This window comes from Zootoca vivipara, chromosome 7 (genome assembly GCF_965207765.1).
Source record: "Zootoca vivipara chromosome 7, rZooViv2.hap1.1, whole genome shotgun sequence".
NCBI classification, from domain to species: Eukaryota; Metazoa; Chordata; class Lepidosauria; order Squamata; family Lacertidae; genus Zootoca; species Zootoca vivipara.
Genome location: NC_142590.1, coordinates 39,663,023 through 39,676,492, shown reverse-complemented (window position 1 = coordinate 39,676,492; position 13,470 = coordinate 39,663,023). Strand labels below are relative to the sequence as shown.

Below are 13,470 nucleotides of genomic sequence, written 5' to 3'. Positions count from 1 at the left end.
TGCAGGGCAAAATAGGGTATGGGAATTCTATATCTTTTGGGGGATGAATTGTTATTAACAACGATAAAAAGCAAATTGTTGTTGTTGTTATTATTTCAAAGCAGGATTTTAGCGTGCTGTATTTGTGAATTGCACCGTCGCAAAGGGGAGCCCCATTAAAAATAATGAATGGGGTCCTGCTTCGAAGAAATGCTTCTACCGATCGCTTTCCAGCCCCGTTAAACGTTGCGGTTATACCCAGCAACGCTCAGAAGAGAGCGAGGGAAGAGCTTCAGCATTTATGGGGTGCCAACCTAGGCAAGGTCCTCCTAACACGAGATAACTGGCAGTGATTCAGTTGGGGTTGCCCGGTTATCCAGAATTTCATATTGGCAAGTGCCTGACAGGTTACAAATCCGCGAGGGGGTGCGATTTAAATTCTGGTGGTTATTTTTGAAAAGAGCCTTCTGCCCCCTACATATGCTCAGACGTGCTCTCCTTTTTGCGCAGGACGGGAAGGCGTTTGGTACATGCTCAGGAGCAACCCTAAATTTATCCAGTGCCTCCTTGATACAGCGATGGAGAAGGCTGTATGGTGTCTTGTTTCTGCAAAGTTGCTAAAGGCACTGAAGTCCTGAGACATTGTGTAAACTACGGTATATTGTTCACTATTCAGCCAGGATGTGTGAACTGTTTATGGTCTTTCAGGGTACAGCAACAAACTTGGTGCCAGGAATTGCATTGACTTTGGGTCACCAAGTAGGTATAAACTGGATTAATTTAGGATTTGCATGGAACACTTGAATTTGTATTGAATCCACAGCATTTCCGTGAACAGCAAAACTATAAATCCCATTTGGTGTGTTTGTGGGATTGATGAAGGAATGTATGTCCCATTCCATCCCTTGGGAAACTTCCAAGTGCGTACTCGAAAGACAAAAGCACATTGTGCAGTTCAGATATAGCACATTTGGAGTGTGGGGACGTAGAGAAGAGAGCTATACTGGTGTTACAGTCGCCCTACCCCGGCATAAAGGAAAGGTAAAGGGACCCCTGACCATTAGGTCCAGTCGTGACCGACTCTGGGGTTGCGCGCTCATCTCGCATTATTGGCCGAGGGAGCCGGCGTACAGCTTCCAGGTCATGTGGCCAGCATGACAAAGCCGCTTCTGGTAAACCAGAGCAGCACATGGAAACGCCGTTTACCTTCCCGCTGTAGCGGTTCCTATTTATCTACTTGCATTTTGACGTGCTTTCGAACTGCTAGGTTGGCAGGAGCTGGGACCAAGCAACGGGAGCTCACCCCGTCACAGTGATTCAAACCGTCGACCTTCTGGTCAGCAAGCCCTAGGCTCAGTGGTTTAACCACAGCGCCACCTGGGTCCCATTACCCCGGCATATGTATACTTAAAAAACAAAACAAAACCCAGTGCAGATGTGCACATGATAAGAAATCCATAACCAATTTTAAAAAATGACAGAAACAAGTTTTACTAAATATAGATGTCATTAGAAAACAAGAGTGTTTTCTAATTATTTTGAAGTTGGCTATACCATTTGATGTTGTCTGTCTCTTTTTCTAGAACAATAGCACTGGCATAAAGGTTTTTTTAAAAAATAAATAAAGTAAGTATGATTGACTTCAATGAGACTTACTCCTAAGTGAATAGATGTTGGAGTGTAGCCTAAGCAGCTTTTCTTTGCAAGTAGCTAAAAAGTACAGTACAGGTATTGAGAGAACAGACTAGTTTCATGAGAGGAAGACTCTGATGTTAAAGTCCATGAGTCAGAACAAGCTTGTAAATAACCACCTGTGACATGTAAAATATAAATCAAGGCAAATAATTTTTGTAAAGGTGGAAGCGTTAGTCCTGCTTGCTCCCAATTTAGGCCAATGACATCATCCTACAAATGGTTAACCTAGGTTTGTGTTCATACTGAAATTAGCTATTTGTGCTAAACCCATGTGTAGGCTTGTGTATGTAATCTGTCAAGGAGCAGTTTGATATTTTCTTCAGCGGTGGTGGGTGTCATTAAACAAAACACATTACAATCTGCCAATAAAAAAATTTAATCTCTTTAGAAACAGTGCACTGTCTTACAAATGTATTCATTTGGTTTTCAGTACCCCCTACTGATGTAAGTACAGCAAATGTTATAAATAGCAGAGCCCTCCCGCATCCCAAATCCCTAGACCTTTTGTTCAGAAAAACAGAAACACAAAAGGCACCAAGCAAGAACGCATCCTAATGGAACTTCCATATGACAAAGACAGAGGTCAGAAATGGTTACAATGTTAAACAAGATTATAACGCTCCCAATTAACACATGGAAAACAAATTATTTTTCTTTCTTTTTTTAAAAGAAAATTTGGTTATTGACTTGATTTAGTTACAAATCTGGAAAGCAGGAAAATGTCACGTCATAGTAATTTACAATGATTTTGGGGGTGGGGAATTCCAGCCTTTTTACACACGGGATTTATACAAGGTTTTTATTGTTTTTTTCTTTAAAAAGTATCAAAACTGTAGAGCCTTCAAATCTATTTACAGATTGAGGTTAGTTACAGTTATTACATACAAAGATCTCTCCTTGTTATTGTTCTTCATGCACATAGTGCATGACCTTGTAGTAAAATTAACAATTGAATCACATTTTCTTTTCTCCCATCTCCAGCTTTCTTCAAAAGTATGTATTTACTCATAGGCTTCTGTTTGTAAAATCTAGCAGAAATGGGAAATATGTGTTTTTCAATACATGTTATAAACAAAGGGCATATCTTTCTGAAGGTGCAAATTATACTACATCCTTAAAAAACAAACAAACACTCTTTTAATGGGACCTGTATGGCCAGTTCAAACATGATTTCATCACTCATTTGTCATTAAGAGATGACTCACACGTGTGAATGAACTATCACAGATTTCATATAAAACAATACTTGAACAGTTCAAACATTCAGTTGGAGAGTCATCATACCAGACAAGTAATATATACTGGGTGTGGAGAACCTTTGACACTCAGATGTTGCTGAACTACAATTCCCACGAGCCCCAGCAAGCCTTGCCAATGCTCTGGGATGATGGAAGTTATAATTCTGCAATATCAGGCAGACCAAAGGCTCCTCACACCTGATGTGTGAAACAGCTGATTGACTGTGATAAAAGGGCTGTGCACTGACTACTGCAGGTGTAACAATCCTTACATTTTCATGAGTAACTACTATTGCCTTCCTCCCAAGTGCTGCTTAATAAACTGCTTTTGCATCTGGGATATGAACCACGGATACCAGAAAACATGGGAAACTCTGACCTGGTTTGCATGTCATGCTAAACCATGGCTTAGTACAATATGCATGTTAGAAAACAAACACCTCTTGTTCCCTTTCTTCCTGCACAATGGGAAGAATGACTTCAGCGGTGTTTACTTTTCATTTTTTGGCTTGCTGTTGGATGCGAATCCAGGATTGTGGTTTACAAAAAACACTGGTTAATTAAATTTATTTTAATTTAACAAGCCAACTCACCCATGGTTTGAAATTGACCCGTTTGTAATAATTCAGTTTTTAGTCTGCATCCAACAACCAACTGAGACTGTGTACTTATTAATGTTTACTCCTGCTCCAGTATGCTCACACCACTGGTTTTTGAAGCCAAATACAAATGATGTTATCCGCAATATGTATCTTGAGAAATAATGCTGTTTAATGCACTTCCTCTCAAATCAGCTTCCATCTAATTTGAAAGTATAAACTGTGGTTAAGCTGAGATATGTACATGTTGCACATGTGTAGATGACAACTTAACTGAATAGTTTGATGTAGGGAAACAAATTAGATAACAAGCATTGGGTGGAGATACCCCTGCTCCATCACTCTGAGGTGTATAGTGATGTAAAATAAAAAATAGTGACTCGAAAAGGAGTGTGGAAAAAGGACCTTGCTGCGTTTTAAGCTGCTAATATGCATATAGCCTGAGAGGCAGTAAAAATGAAAGTAAACAGTGCCAAAGTCTTCCTCCCAGCCAAATCGGTGGAAGAGAGGGGAGGGGGAGAGTGTGTGAGCCTGATGCTCATTTGGGTTTGTTCCAGCTCATGCACATCATGCTAAGCCAAGCTGTCATGTGTGCCAAAGCAGTCAAAAAGTAGAGAAGAGAGGCCTTGTTAGACCAGCATCTGTTGGAGAAAGAATGCAAACTTGAGTTTCAAGTATCAAATAGTTTTGGAAGTGTTCTGCAGTAGATTTTGAAAAAATAAAAACCACAAGTGTGTAATATGCCGAGTTCACACATAAATAGATACATGTACATCACGCCATGTCTGCAGTGGAACATGTGAGGCATTTTGTCTGAGGTGGCATGAGGCAATATGAAAACCGTGCCAGATGGGCTTAATCTGCAATGGCTGCTTGACATACAAAAGTAATCACTTAATAACTTGAGGTGAAATCCAACATAGTGGAAGTGAGCGTCTTCTCATCACTCCTCCAGTCCCCTTGCATGTCCCCTAAAATCTGCTCTGGAGAGGTAGGGGAGCTCCAGAGCAGAATTTTTTGGGCAAATAAGGGGCTAGAAGGGGGAGAAGAGAATCCATAAGAAGAGTATCCATTGTGCAAGTGGATTTCTTTTATGCAAGTGGGTTAGCCATTATGTTTGCAAAGTTACTTATTTTCTGAAAGTGATATAGAAACAACAGTGTGGTCTTTATAAATCAAACAGTCACATTCTATAATAGACTTCTGTTTTCTCATTTGTAGACAGAAGGTTTGACTCAAGTATAAAAACAGCAATTTTTTCTTCATAAACTTCATAAACTTCAAATCAAATGCCCGATTCCACATCATGTTAAGTGTTTCCTGCAAAATGGAGATTCCTTCATAATGTCAATCCAGGTTTGAAGTTACTGATGTTAACAGGGCTTACAGCTTGAGGCTACTAAGCAGTACAAAATGTCTGTTCAGTTCTAGTGGGATTCTTGTGCTCATGATCAGTCTGAAAAGACTACAGATGAACTGGAAAGTTTGCATTTTACAGGAGCTGCAGGAGAGTAACCGCAGGGAAAATAACCAGAATAATTGCAGGTTGGAGGTTCAGTGGCCTAGTACAAGTGGACAGCTACAGAATTATATGAATCCAACATTTGTATGGCTTTCTGTAGACATCTGAAGACAGCCCTGAATCAGGAAGCTTTTAATGTCTTCTTGGTGTTTTTTTTAATAGATGATGATGATGATGGAAGCTTCCCAGAGTGGCTGGGGTAACCCAGTCAGATGGGTGGGGTACAAGTAATAAATTATTCAGCCAAAAGTTTAATTAGACCTCAAAGGTTCAAATTCCTGTTGTCAGGAAGCTTTCTGGGTGACTTTGGGCCAGTCACTCACTCTCAGCCCAACCTACCTCACAAGGTTGCTGAGAAGATAAAAGGAGGAGGGACTCACATGTGTTGCCCTGAACTATTTGGGGGAAGAGAAGATAATGATAACAATTTTTTATATTGGGCTGAATCATGGCCAGACTGTCCTGGACTCTGGGGGAGTACATTTTCTGCTTTCCCATATCTGCTAGCTCAACAATTTTCAAACTTTCTACCTTCAATGAACCCTTTGCAGTTACTTGTCTACTGAGGAACTTTACACATGTTGCAGGGGATTCTGGGGACATGTTTAAGGATGCATATTCATGGATCTTTTTGGTCCTCACAGCCCATCTATTGAAAATGCACCCCAGGACACATTCCAAGCTCCCCTACAGCCATGGATTGCAGGGGAAGATCAGTGGTGGTGGACAAGCTGCCTTTCAGGGAAAGTTTGTCCTTACTGATCTTCTCATTGAGGAACTACTGATAAGGTTTGCAGGAAGAAATTCTGAGTACTAACTGTTGCAATAAACAACAGCTTTATATAAACAAGCAATGATGAGATAAGCTGCAGCATATTGCACTGAAAAAAGTGAAGTCCCGACGCACAAGCTAATAGTATGAATCAATCTTCAGAAATTAGCACAGGGTGTGTATAAAAACAGATCAACATGTTTGGATGAATGAGTGCTTCCCTGCCTCCAGTGTGGCTGTGAGGAGTTTGGGAGCCCTTGCTTCTGATTTCAATGAGCAGCAGTTCAGTGTGTCATTTGCACCCTAAACTATGGTTAGTGTTAACTACGGTTTGAAGCTGGCTGTTTCAAAATAGCCACAGTTAAAATTAACCACAGTTGACCCAGTTCAGATGATGCACCAAACTGTGATTAATTAAAACCAGAAGTGAAAGCTTCCAAATTCCTCCTAGCAGCTGGTCTGGAGGAGAAAGGAAGAACATGAGCCTGAGGTTTGCTGCAGCTCATTCTCATTATGCTAAATTAAGGTTAAGTGTGACGTATGTCTGCACCAGCATATTTTCATGCATTCTGCAACTTCTGTCTTTGTCTTAGCTTGCATCTTGGCACCCTGGCTAGTATTCCATTCTACAGGTGTTTTTCACATGCAGGTTAGTACCTTGTTAATGTTGCCCAAATGTATACCTCTCTTGTTTCTTTTTTGAGAAAGAGAAAAAAGGTATTTCTGTTTTTGAATAATATAGGCTGCTTGACATTCCCACAGACATACCTCAGGTTCACTGATCACAGCAGATAGAAACTCTGCTGTACCCTAAACCCCTCCACGTATGCAGACTGGGAATTAGGATTGCTCAGTTACTTCCGAGTAAACATGCATAGGGCTGCATTAAAGTTTCTTCCACCACCTCATACTAAAGCTACAGTGGTGCCTCGCTGGACGAATTTAATTCGTTCCGCGAGTCGCTTCGTATAGCGAAAAATTCATTTTGCGAAGCGGCTCTCATAGGAACGCATTGAAGTGCGGTTTCCCATAGGGTGCCTCACAAGACAGAAAAAAAAATCATCCTGCAAGGCACCCTATGGGACGAAAAAAAATCCGTCTTGCGAAGCGTGCCATAGGAAACTTCGTCTTGCGAGTCTCCATTGAAATCACAAAATGCTTTCGTTTTGCGAGTTTTTTGTCTTGTGAGGCATTCGTCTAGCGAGGTACCACTGTATTGGTACAGAGATGGGTGCAAGGGTGAACTGTTATAGCAGCATGAATTTGCCATGATTTAAACCACCCCACAAAGGAAATCCATGAGGAATTGCATGAATGTAGGGAAATGGGTAAAAATTAAGACCAGTGTAACAAAGCACAAAGCTAATCAGAGTGAAGTAAAAAACAATGTAAAGTTGTGCTGGTGTAGACATACCCTTGAGGGCATAATATTATTCAGCGCCAATTGTCTTAATGTTCAAAAGCTACAGAAATCTGTCATAGGAAAGTGTTCAGATGACCTCTCTGGAATCCACTGTCACCTTTATCATTGACTTTTTGTCCTGTGTGTTGTTGGTTTTTTTTTTTTTATTGGGGGGGGGGAGGTATAACCAAATGAAAACTGAGAATAATCCATGGGGCAGAGCAACCCAACTCACCCCCATTAAGTGTAATCCTAAACATGCAAACTTTGAAGTACTGTATATTCAGTTAAACTTAACGAGACTTCTTTGAATAGATGCTAAGATTGGCACCCTAAACTTGCTAATGTATGTCTAAACCTGCCAGATTAATGGTTTGGGATTGCAGGCATTGCCCTCGATGTCTGTGCTGAGGTTCTGGGCTTCCCCATTCACTTCAGTGGAGAGAGGACACAGCCCTTTCTGTGCAAAGCTGTCCCCTCCATTTACAACGAATGGGGAATTGTATTTGGGAGGTTCACCACGTGTGTGAGTAGAATTCATGGGCCTATGAGGATTTCCTGGAGTGCAACAATTGTGCAAAGACGTCTAAGCCATGAGCTGGTTCATCTGCCAGGACAGAATTTGGTTTGTTCATTATGGGGGCACATTTGTTTCTTTGACAGTCATGGACTATCCTACTGTAACAGCTGTAATCCTTACTCAGAGGCTTTAGATTTCAAAGCAAAATCTTCCACAAAACATCCCTTAAGAATTTAATAACCCTATTTCCCATAAAGCTGGGCTAGTCTTTCTAAAATATATTCATATATATATATTTATATATATATACTTATTTATATATGCATATGTCTATATACCTATCCAGTGTAGATAGGTATATACACAGATAATCTATGCACAGCGAGCCAAGCATACAAAAAAATAAATACTCTCATCCTCTAAGTGTATGTACAGAACAAACCTTATATCCAGAATTTGTTAATAAATATCCTAAACGGCTTGTATAGACCTCTTTTTTGCTTTTCTTATGTTGATGGATAGCCACAAAGTATGTCTGACATATTTACAAAATCTCTATAAATATAGCTTTTAAAAATGACACGTATGCTACCGACCCTTGGGTCTGGCTGGTTCTATACACCGAGTTAGTAGCCCCACAGTAGAGCAGCCTCCTCGCCATTAGGGATGGATAGTGCAAGAAGCTTAAAAGGTGTATAAAAGATTATACATACAAAACTCTCACATCCTTTGGATGTTTGCAGTTCATTATTACTTTGTGGTTACCCTTCTGCAACATAAATAAACCATTAAAGGAGAGAAGGAGATAAAAGAAAGTGAACTCCGTGATCCACAGCAAGCGTGTTCAGTGCATATCTATCGATCCACCGGCTGTGGGGTTGGTGTAGGTGCGGTCCTCATGGTAACCCATCATCTTCTAGGCTTAATGCTACACGCTGTTGGGAAGGAAAACAGAAAGGTGTCAGTGCCTCTAGTTCTGGTGTGATGTGGGGAAGAAAGGAATTGCTTCCTGGAAATCACAATGTGGGGCAGAATACTGGGGTCATGGACCAGCTGGATGCAGAGGAATGGTGGGAGGCACCAGCTGGGAAACCCCTAAAGGAAGCCCCAGGGGCTAGGGGTTTGGTGGTGGGACGACGGCCACAAGTGTTCAGAGGCAGAAGAGGGAGCAGACTGGGAGGAGGAGGTGTCAGAAGCTGAAGAGGGAACAGGGTTTGCTGAGCAGGAAGAAGCTGTGGCAGAGAGCAGACCAGACTTGGAGGCTGAAGTGGAGGCCAGTCAGGGATGATGGGTACTGTAGTATTACATCTGGAGGGCTACAGGTTCCCCAGCCCTGGGTTAGTGGAATGTTTTAATATTCGGAATCGAATTCTGACATCCTCATTTATGTGCAGTGGTTTCAGTGTGGCTGCTCATAAGGTAGAGGACAAGAGTACTGTAAAAATACGTTTTAAGAGTCTGGATGATGGGAAGCACCTGACTCTTAATTTCTACCCATGTTAAATGAAGAAGTGCTACTCTTGCTCTTTCCTGCTCTTCCATACCTCAAAACACATCTATCCTATACATTTTTTTATTTGAAGGTAATTCCTATGGGTAATTCCCAATAACTGTGCTTAGAATTGTAGCCTTAATGGCACACCTGCATGATGCATTTCAGGGACTTGATATAATTTTGCAGCACCCAAATGATCCATATAGCTCATGTGTGTGCCTGAGGCTTTAGCTTGTTCTGATTATTTGCAGATACAGCTGTTGGAGGTGAGGGTCAGGGTCATGACCAGATAATGAACATGGTCAATGCAGTCTTTGGTGGCTCACACCAAAATGCATCTCCTCCCTCTATACTGTGAAGCTAATCTAGTTAATGGTTTTGACACACACACACACACACACACACACACACACACACACCTTATAAAAGTGCATACCAGGAGACCATTCAGAAAGATAAAATCAGACACTTACTGCTGGATACACATGCCCAATCTGTGCTGTTCTCCCAATATGGATTTCATCTTCATCTTCCTCTTCTGTAGTTTTCCTGTACACAGGATTATCAAAGTTCATGCTTTTTGTGTTTTTCCGTTTCCAGTTCCTCCAGATGAGATACCCTCCCATGCACAACAAACCAATTACCACTAGGGGAGTAAAAGAGAGAAGGGAATAAGCATATATGGTTGCCACAAGGGAGACTATACTTCTCAAATTGACTCTCCGTCGTTGCTTCCATTCTTAATTTTTTATGCCAGTTCAGGTCCACAAAATGGAAGTGAACAGGAAAACTCACTCTTTAAATATAGTAAAAACATGCTTACCAACAGGAACCACAATTCCAATAATGGCGGCCATCACAGTTGATCCAAAACCTTGCCCACTGTTAGCATCTGCAACCAGAGAAGATTCAATCAAACATGGACAGCACCAGCAAATGCACCAGGATATACAGAACCCAGCTTTTCTAGAAACAGAATTATGTTGCTGTTAAAGTACAGAGAAATCACTGCTGTAGCCATAATCCTCTAGTTTCAAAACTAGAAAAAGGCACACCAAGGGGGTGGGGAGCGGAATTCTGTGGATTAATTCATGGATATAAATTGGCGGTTTTAGAGAATATTTAGGCCCACCTCAGCTAGATTCAACTCCAGTGAGGGAGCAGATGGAGATGCCACTAGACTTTGCAGGTATAGCCAATTTAATAGACCTCACTATGTGAATGGAGACTTTGGACTCAGTCACACCGCCATCTGCTGATGTTTTCCAGGTCCTGCAAAGAAGAGCAATTCCTGTGTGGTGATTTCTTGGGGCTCATTGGCTTGGTTCAAAACTGGCTTTTGTCCCCATATTGTACATTGGAGTTTCTACTTTCAGTGTGACAGGCTCTCACAAAACTGTGAAGACTGTAAACCACCGGTTCCTAAAGCATTTGTTCACACTTAAAATATATCACTAAGTGCCAAGTAAGGAACCTCTGGTGCCTCATTTTTTTTTTTTGTAAGAAAGAACTTAAAAGGCCAATTGTTATCTGAAGAGAATCCTGATGGCACGCAAGGCTATTAACAAGATACATTAGCTTGCTAATAAGTAAATAATGTTGTTAATAAGTACTACCAAACCCACCAATGTTTTAATAGGCACATAGCCTCATTGGTTTGGCTTGCAGCCTGAGGTAAAAAAGAAGTTAGGAATGAATTTCAGTATTCACTCTGAGTTTTGCTACGGAAACAAATCAGTTATGTATTAACATCTGGAGGACCACAGGTTCTTCACTTCTGAGGCAGATCTTCCATTTAAATCAATTAATTAAAAAATTGCTCCTATTACCTTAGAACAAACTATGGTACCAACAGGAAAACAAGGTTATTGAAGAAACTCCTGAAACTAGATTCTTTACTATGGTGATGAGTTTATATTAAACTGATAGGAATTTTATTAAATAAAGGGGGACGGGAATAGACAAAAGATTCCCAATTTTACTTCTGCAGGGAGATGTGCAATAATAAATAATAATAATAATTTATTTATACCCTGTCCATCTGGCTGGGTTTCCCCAGCCACTCTGGGCGGCTTCCAACAGAAATATTAGAATACACTAATTTATTAAAGATTAAAAGCTTCCCTAAACAGGGCTGCCTTCAGATGTCCTCTAAAAGTCTGCTAGTTGTTTTTCTCTTTGACATCTGATGGGAGGGCATTCCACAGGGCGGGTGCCACTACCGAGAAGGCCCTCTGCCTGGTTCCCTGTAACTTGGCTTCTCGCAGCGAGGGAACCTCCAGAAGGCCCTCGGTACTGGACCTCAGTGTCTGGGCAGAGCGATGGAGGTGGAGACGCTCCTTCAGGCATACTGGACCGAGGCCGTTTACGGCTTCAAAGGTCAGCACCAACACTTTGAATTGTGCTCGGAAACGTACTGGGAGCCAGTGTAGGTCTTTCAAGACCAGTGTTATGTGATCTCAGTGGCTGCTCCCAGTCACCAGTCTAGCTGCCGCATTCTGGATTAGTTGTAGTTTCCGGGTCACCTTCAAAGGTAGGCAAAGGTAGGCAATGCCAACTACTTAAACCAAACTGCACCATTACTAGCCTAACTGTCCAAGTTATGAGCCTTGGAGAATCAGAATGAAAAATGGTTCAAAGTCACTTTGCTTACAGTGTTGGGAGAGGTTGCTGTTTCCTGTTGTTGTTATCTTAGAGTCTGCCAGGCTGGATGTGGTTGTGGGTGAATGAAGGCTTGTAGTGCCCAGGAAGATGCGCGATGTGGTCTCTTGGCCTTCTGTACTAGCGTTACTGTTGTTGCCAGTTGTAATGGTGGTGGTAGTAGTAGTCATAACAACCGTAGTGATGGCAGTGAAATTGGACAAGTGAGTTGTAGCAGTAGCAACAGTAGTAGCAGGAGTAGTAGGCACATTAGTTGAGGTAGTTGGAAGCTCTGAAAACATAAGCGATATACAGTCACCTCAACAGCTACACAGAACAACTTCATTTTCTCCAGAAGGCAGGGAATTATTTCACATAGAAGCTAATTGGAAATCTAGTTAAAGAGAAGGCACCCAAGTACTCCTGGTTTAGAATACTGCATGCAATCTTGCCCAAAAAATCTAATTCACTTATTTAAGGATTTGTTGTTTTAATGAACTGTTTCCAAGATCTTTCACAATAAGAGAAGCCACCCTCCCACCTCCCAATTCTACAGCTCGTGATAAAGGACATTAAGTACCCATGAACCCTCTCCAATCATTATTGTCTCCCATCCCATCCCAGTTCACTGATGAATGAAGTTTTGTCTCTAGGGATATAGCAGAGCTGGAGGAAAAAATGTCAGCTATCAACTCATCCTACATCTGAATGGAAATGACTGAGGGAAAAAGCAAAAAGTGTATATAATGCCATGAAAAGTATAGAATAAAAACAATAACATGTTTATTCACAGAGTTCTGAAGAGCAGAAATGGTGGAGTTTCCATTAAAAGCAGAAGTGGATTTGCCCTAAACAGTGTACGGGAAGGTTCACAGAGTGAAGGCTAATGCTTTTTACCTGTATAGCACTTTTTCATGTCGGGACCCAACCACATATTGTCAGGACAAACACAGGTATACTTGGGAGAATGGGAAGAGATTTGGGGTGCAGGAAGACATAGGTATTCACAACCTCCATTTGGCAGAGAACTGAGCTCACAAGCGTCTGGAGCTATATGTGGGAAGAGAAAATGAAAAAGATCAATTAAATGTTATTGTCAGTGCTTTTTTCCCCTAGAAAAAATGGTGCTGGAACTCACCATGCAAGGGAGGGCTCTCAGATCCTGCCAGAGCATTGCACCTTCTTCCCTAAGCCGGACAGAAGCTTCCCGGACTTTGGGAAGGAGGCATGAGGCATCTTACAAGATCCTGCAGCCCTCCTAATATCAAGGTAGTAGAAGATTATTGTTTTTTAATCCATAACTAGTTACACTGCTCCTAAAGACCCAGGCTCTCTTGGATGAGATGGATTTTCTAGATTCAATTCAATTGAAATTTAGTTCTGGGTTTGGTCTCTATGTTCTGGTAAGCTGTAGGTTAGATTACTGCAAGGCGTTATATGTGGTGCTGTCTTTGAATATGGTTTGGAAACTGCAGCTGGTGCAGAACTGAGCAACCAGATTGTTAATTGGAAGTAGGATGTTTTTATCATACAACCCTGATCCTGACCCAAGAGCACTGGCTGCCAAATAATTTCCAGGCTCAATTCAAAGTTCTGGTTTTGACCTAT

General features: G+C 41.4%; 1 protein-coding gene across 2 annotated transcripts in view; it reads right to left on the bottom strand.

Moving 5' to 3' along the window:
• Positions 1-8,205: 8,205 nt before the first annotated feature.
• Positions 8,206-13,470, bottom strand: part of LRP8 (LDL receptor related protein 8) — a 188,011-nt gene continuing 182,746 nt past the window's right edge. The window contains exons 15-19 of one of the 2 annotated variants that reach the window (XM_035123356.3): positions 12,760-12,912; positions 11,876-12,154; positions 10,046-10,114; positions 9,696-9,868; positions 8,206-8,662 (exon numbers count right to left, since the gene is read on the bottom strand). In XM_035123356.3, coding sequence (XP_034979247.2) covers positions 8,624-8,662; positions 9,696-9,868; positions 10,046-10,114; positions 11,876-12,154; positions 12,760-12,912 — 713 coding nt within the window. In that variant the 3' untranslated portion in view covers positions 8,206-8,623. The remainder of the gene's footprint in view (positions 8,663-9,695; positions 9,869-10,045; positions 10,115-11,875; positions 12,155-12,759; positions 12,913-13,470) is intronic. The other variant, XM_088674046.1, reaches the window with a different exon arrangement.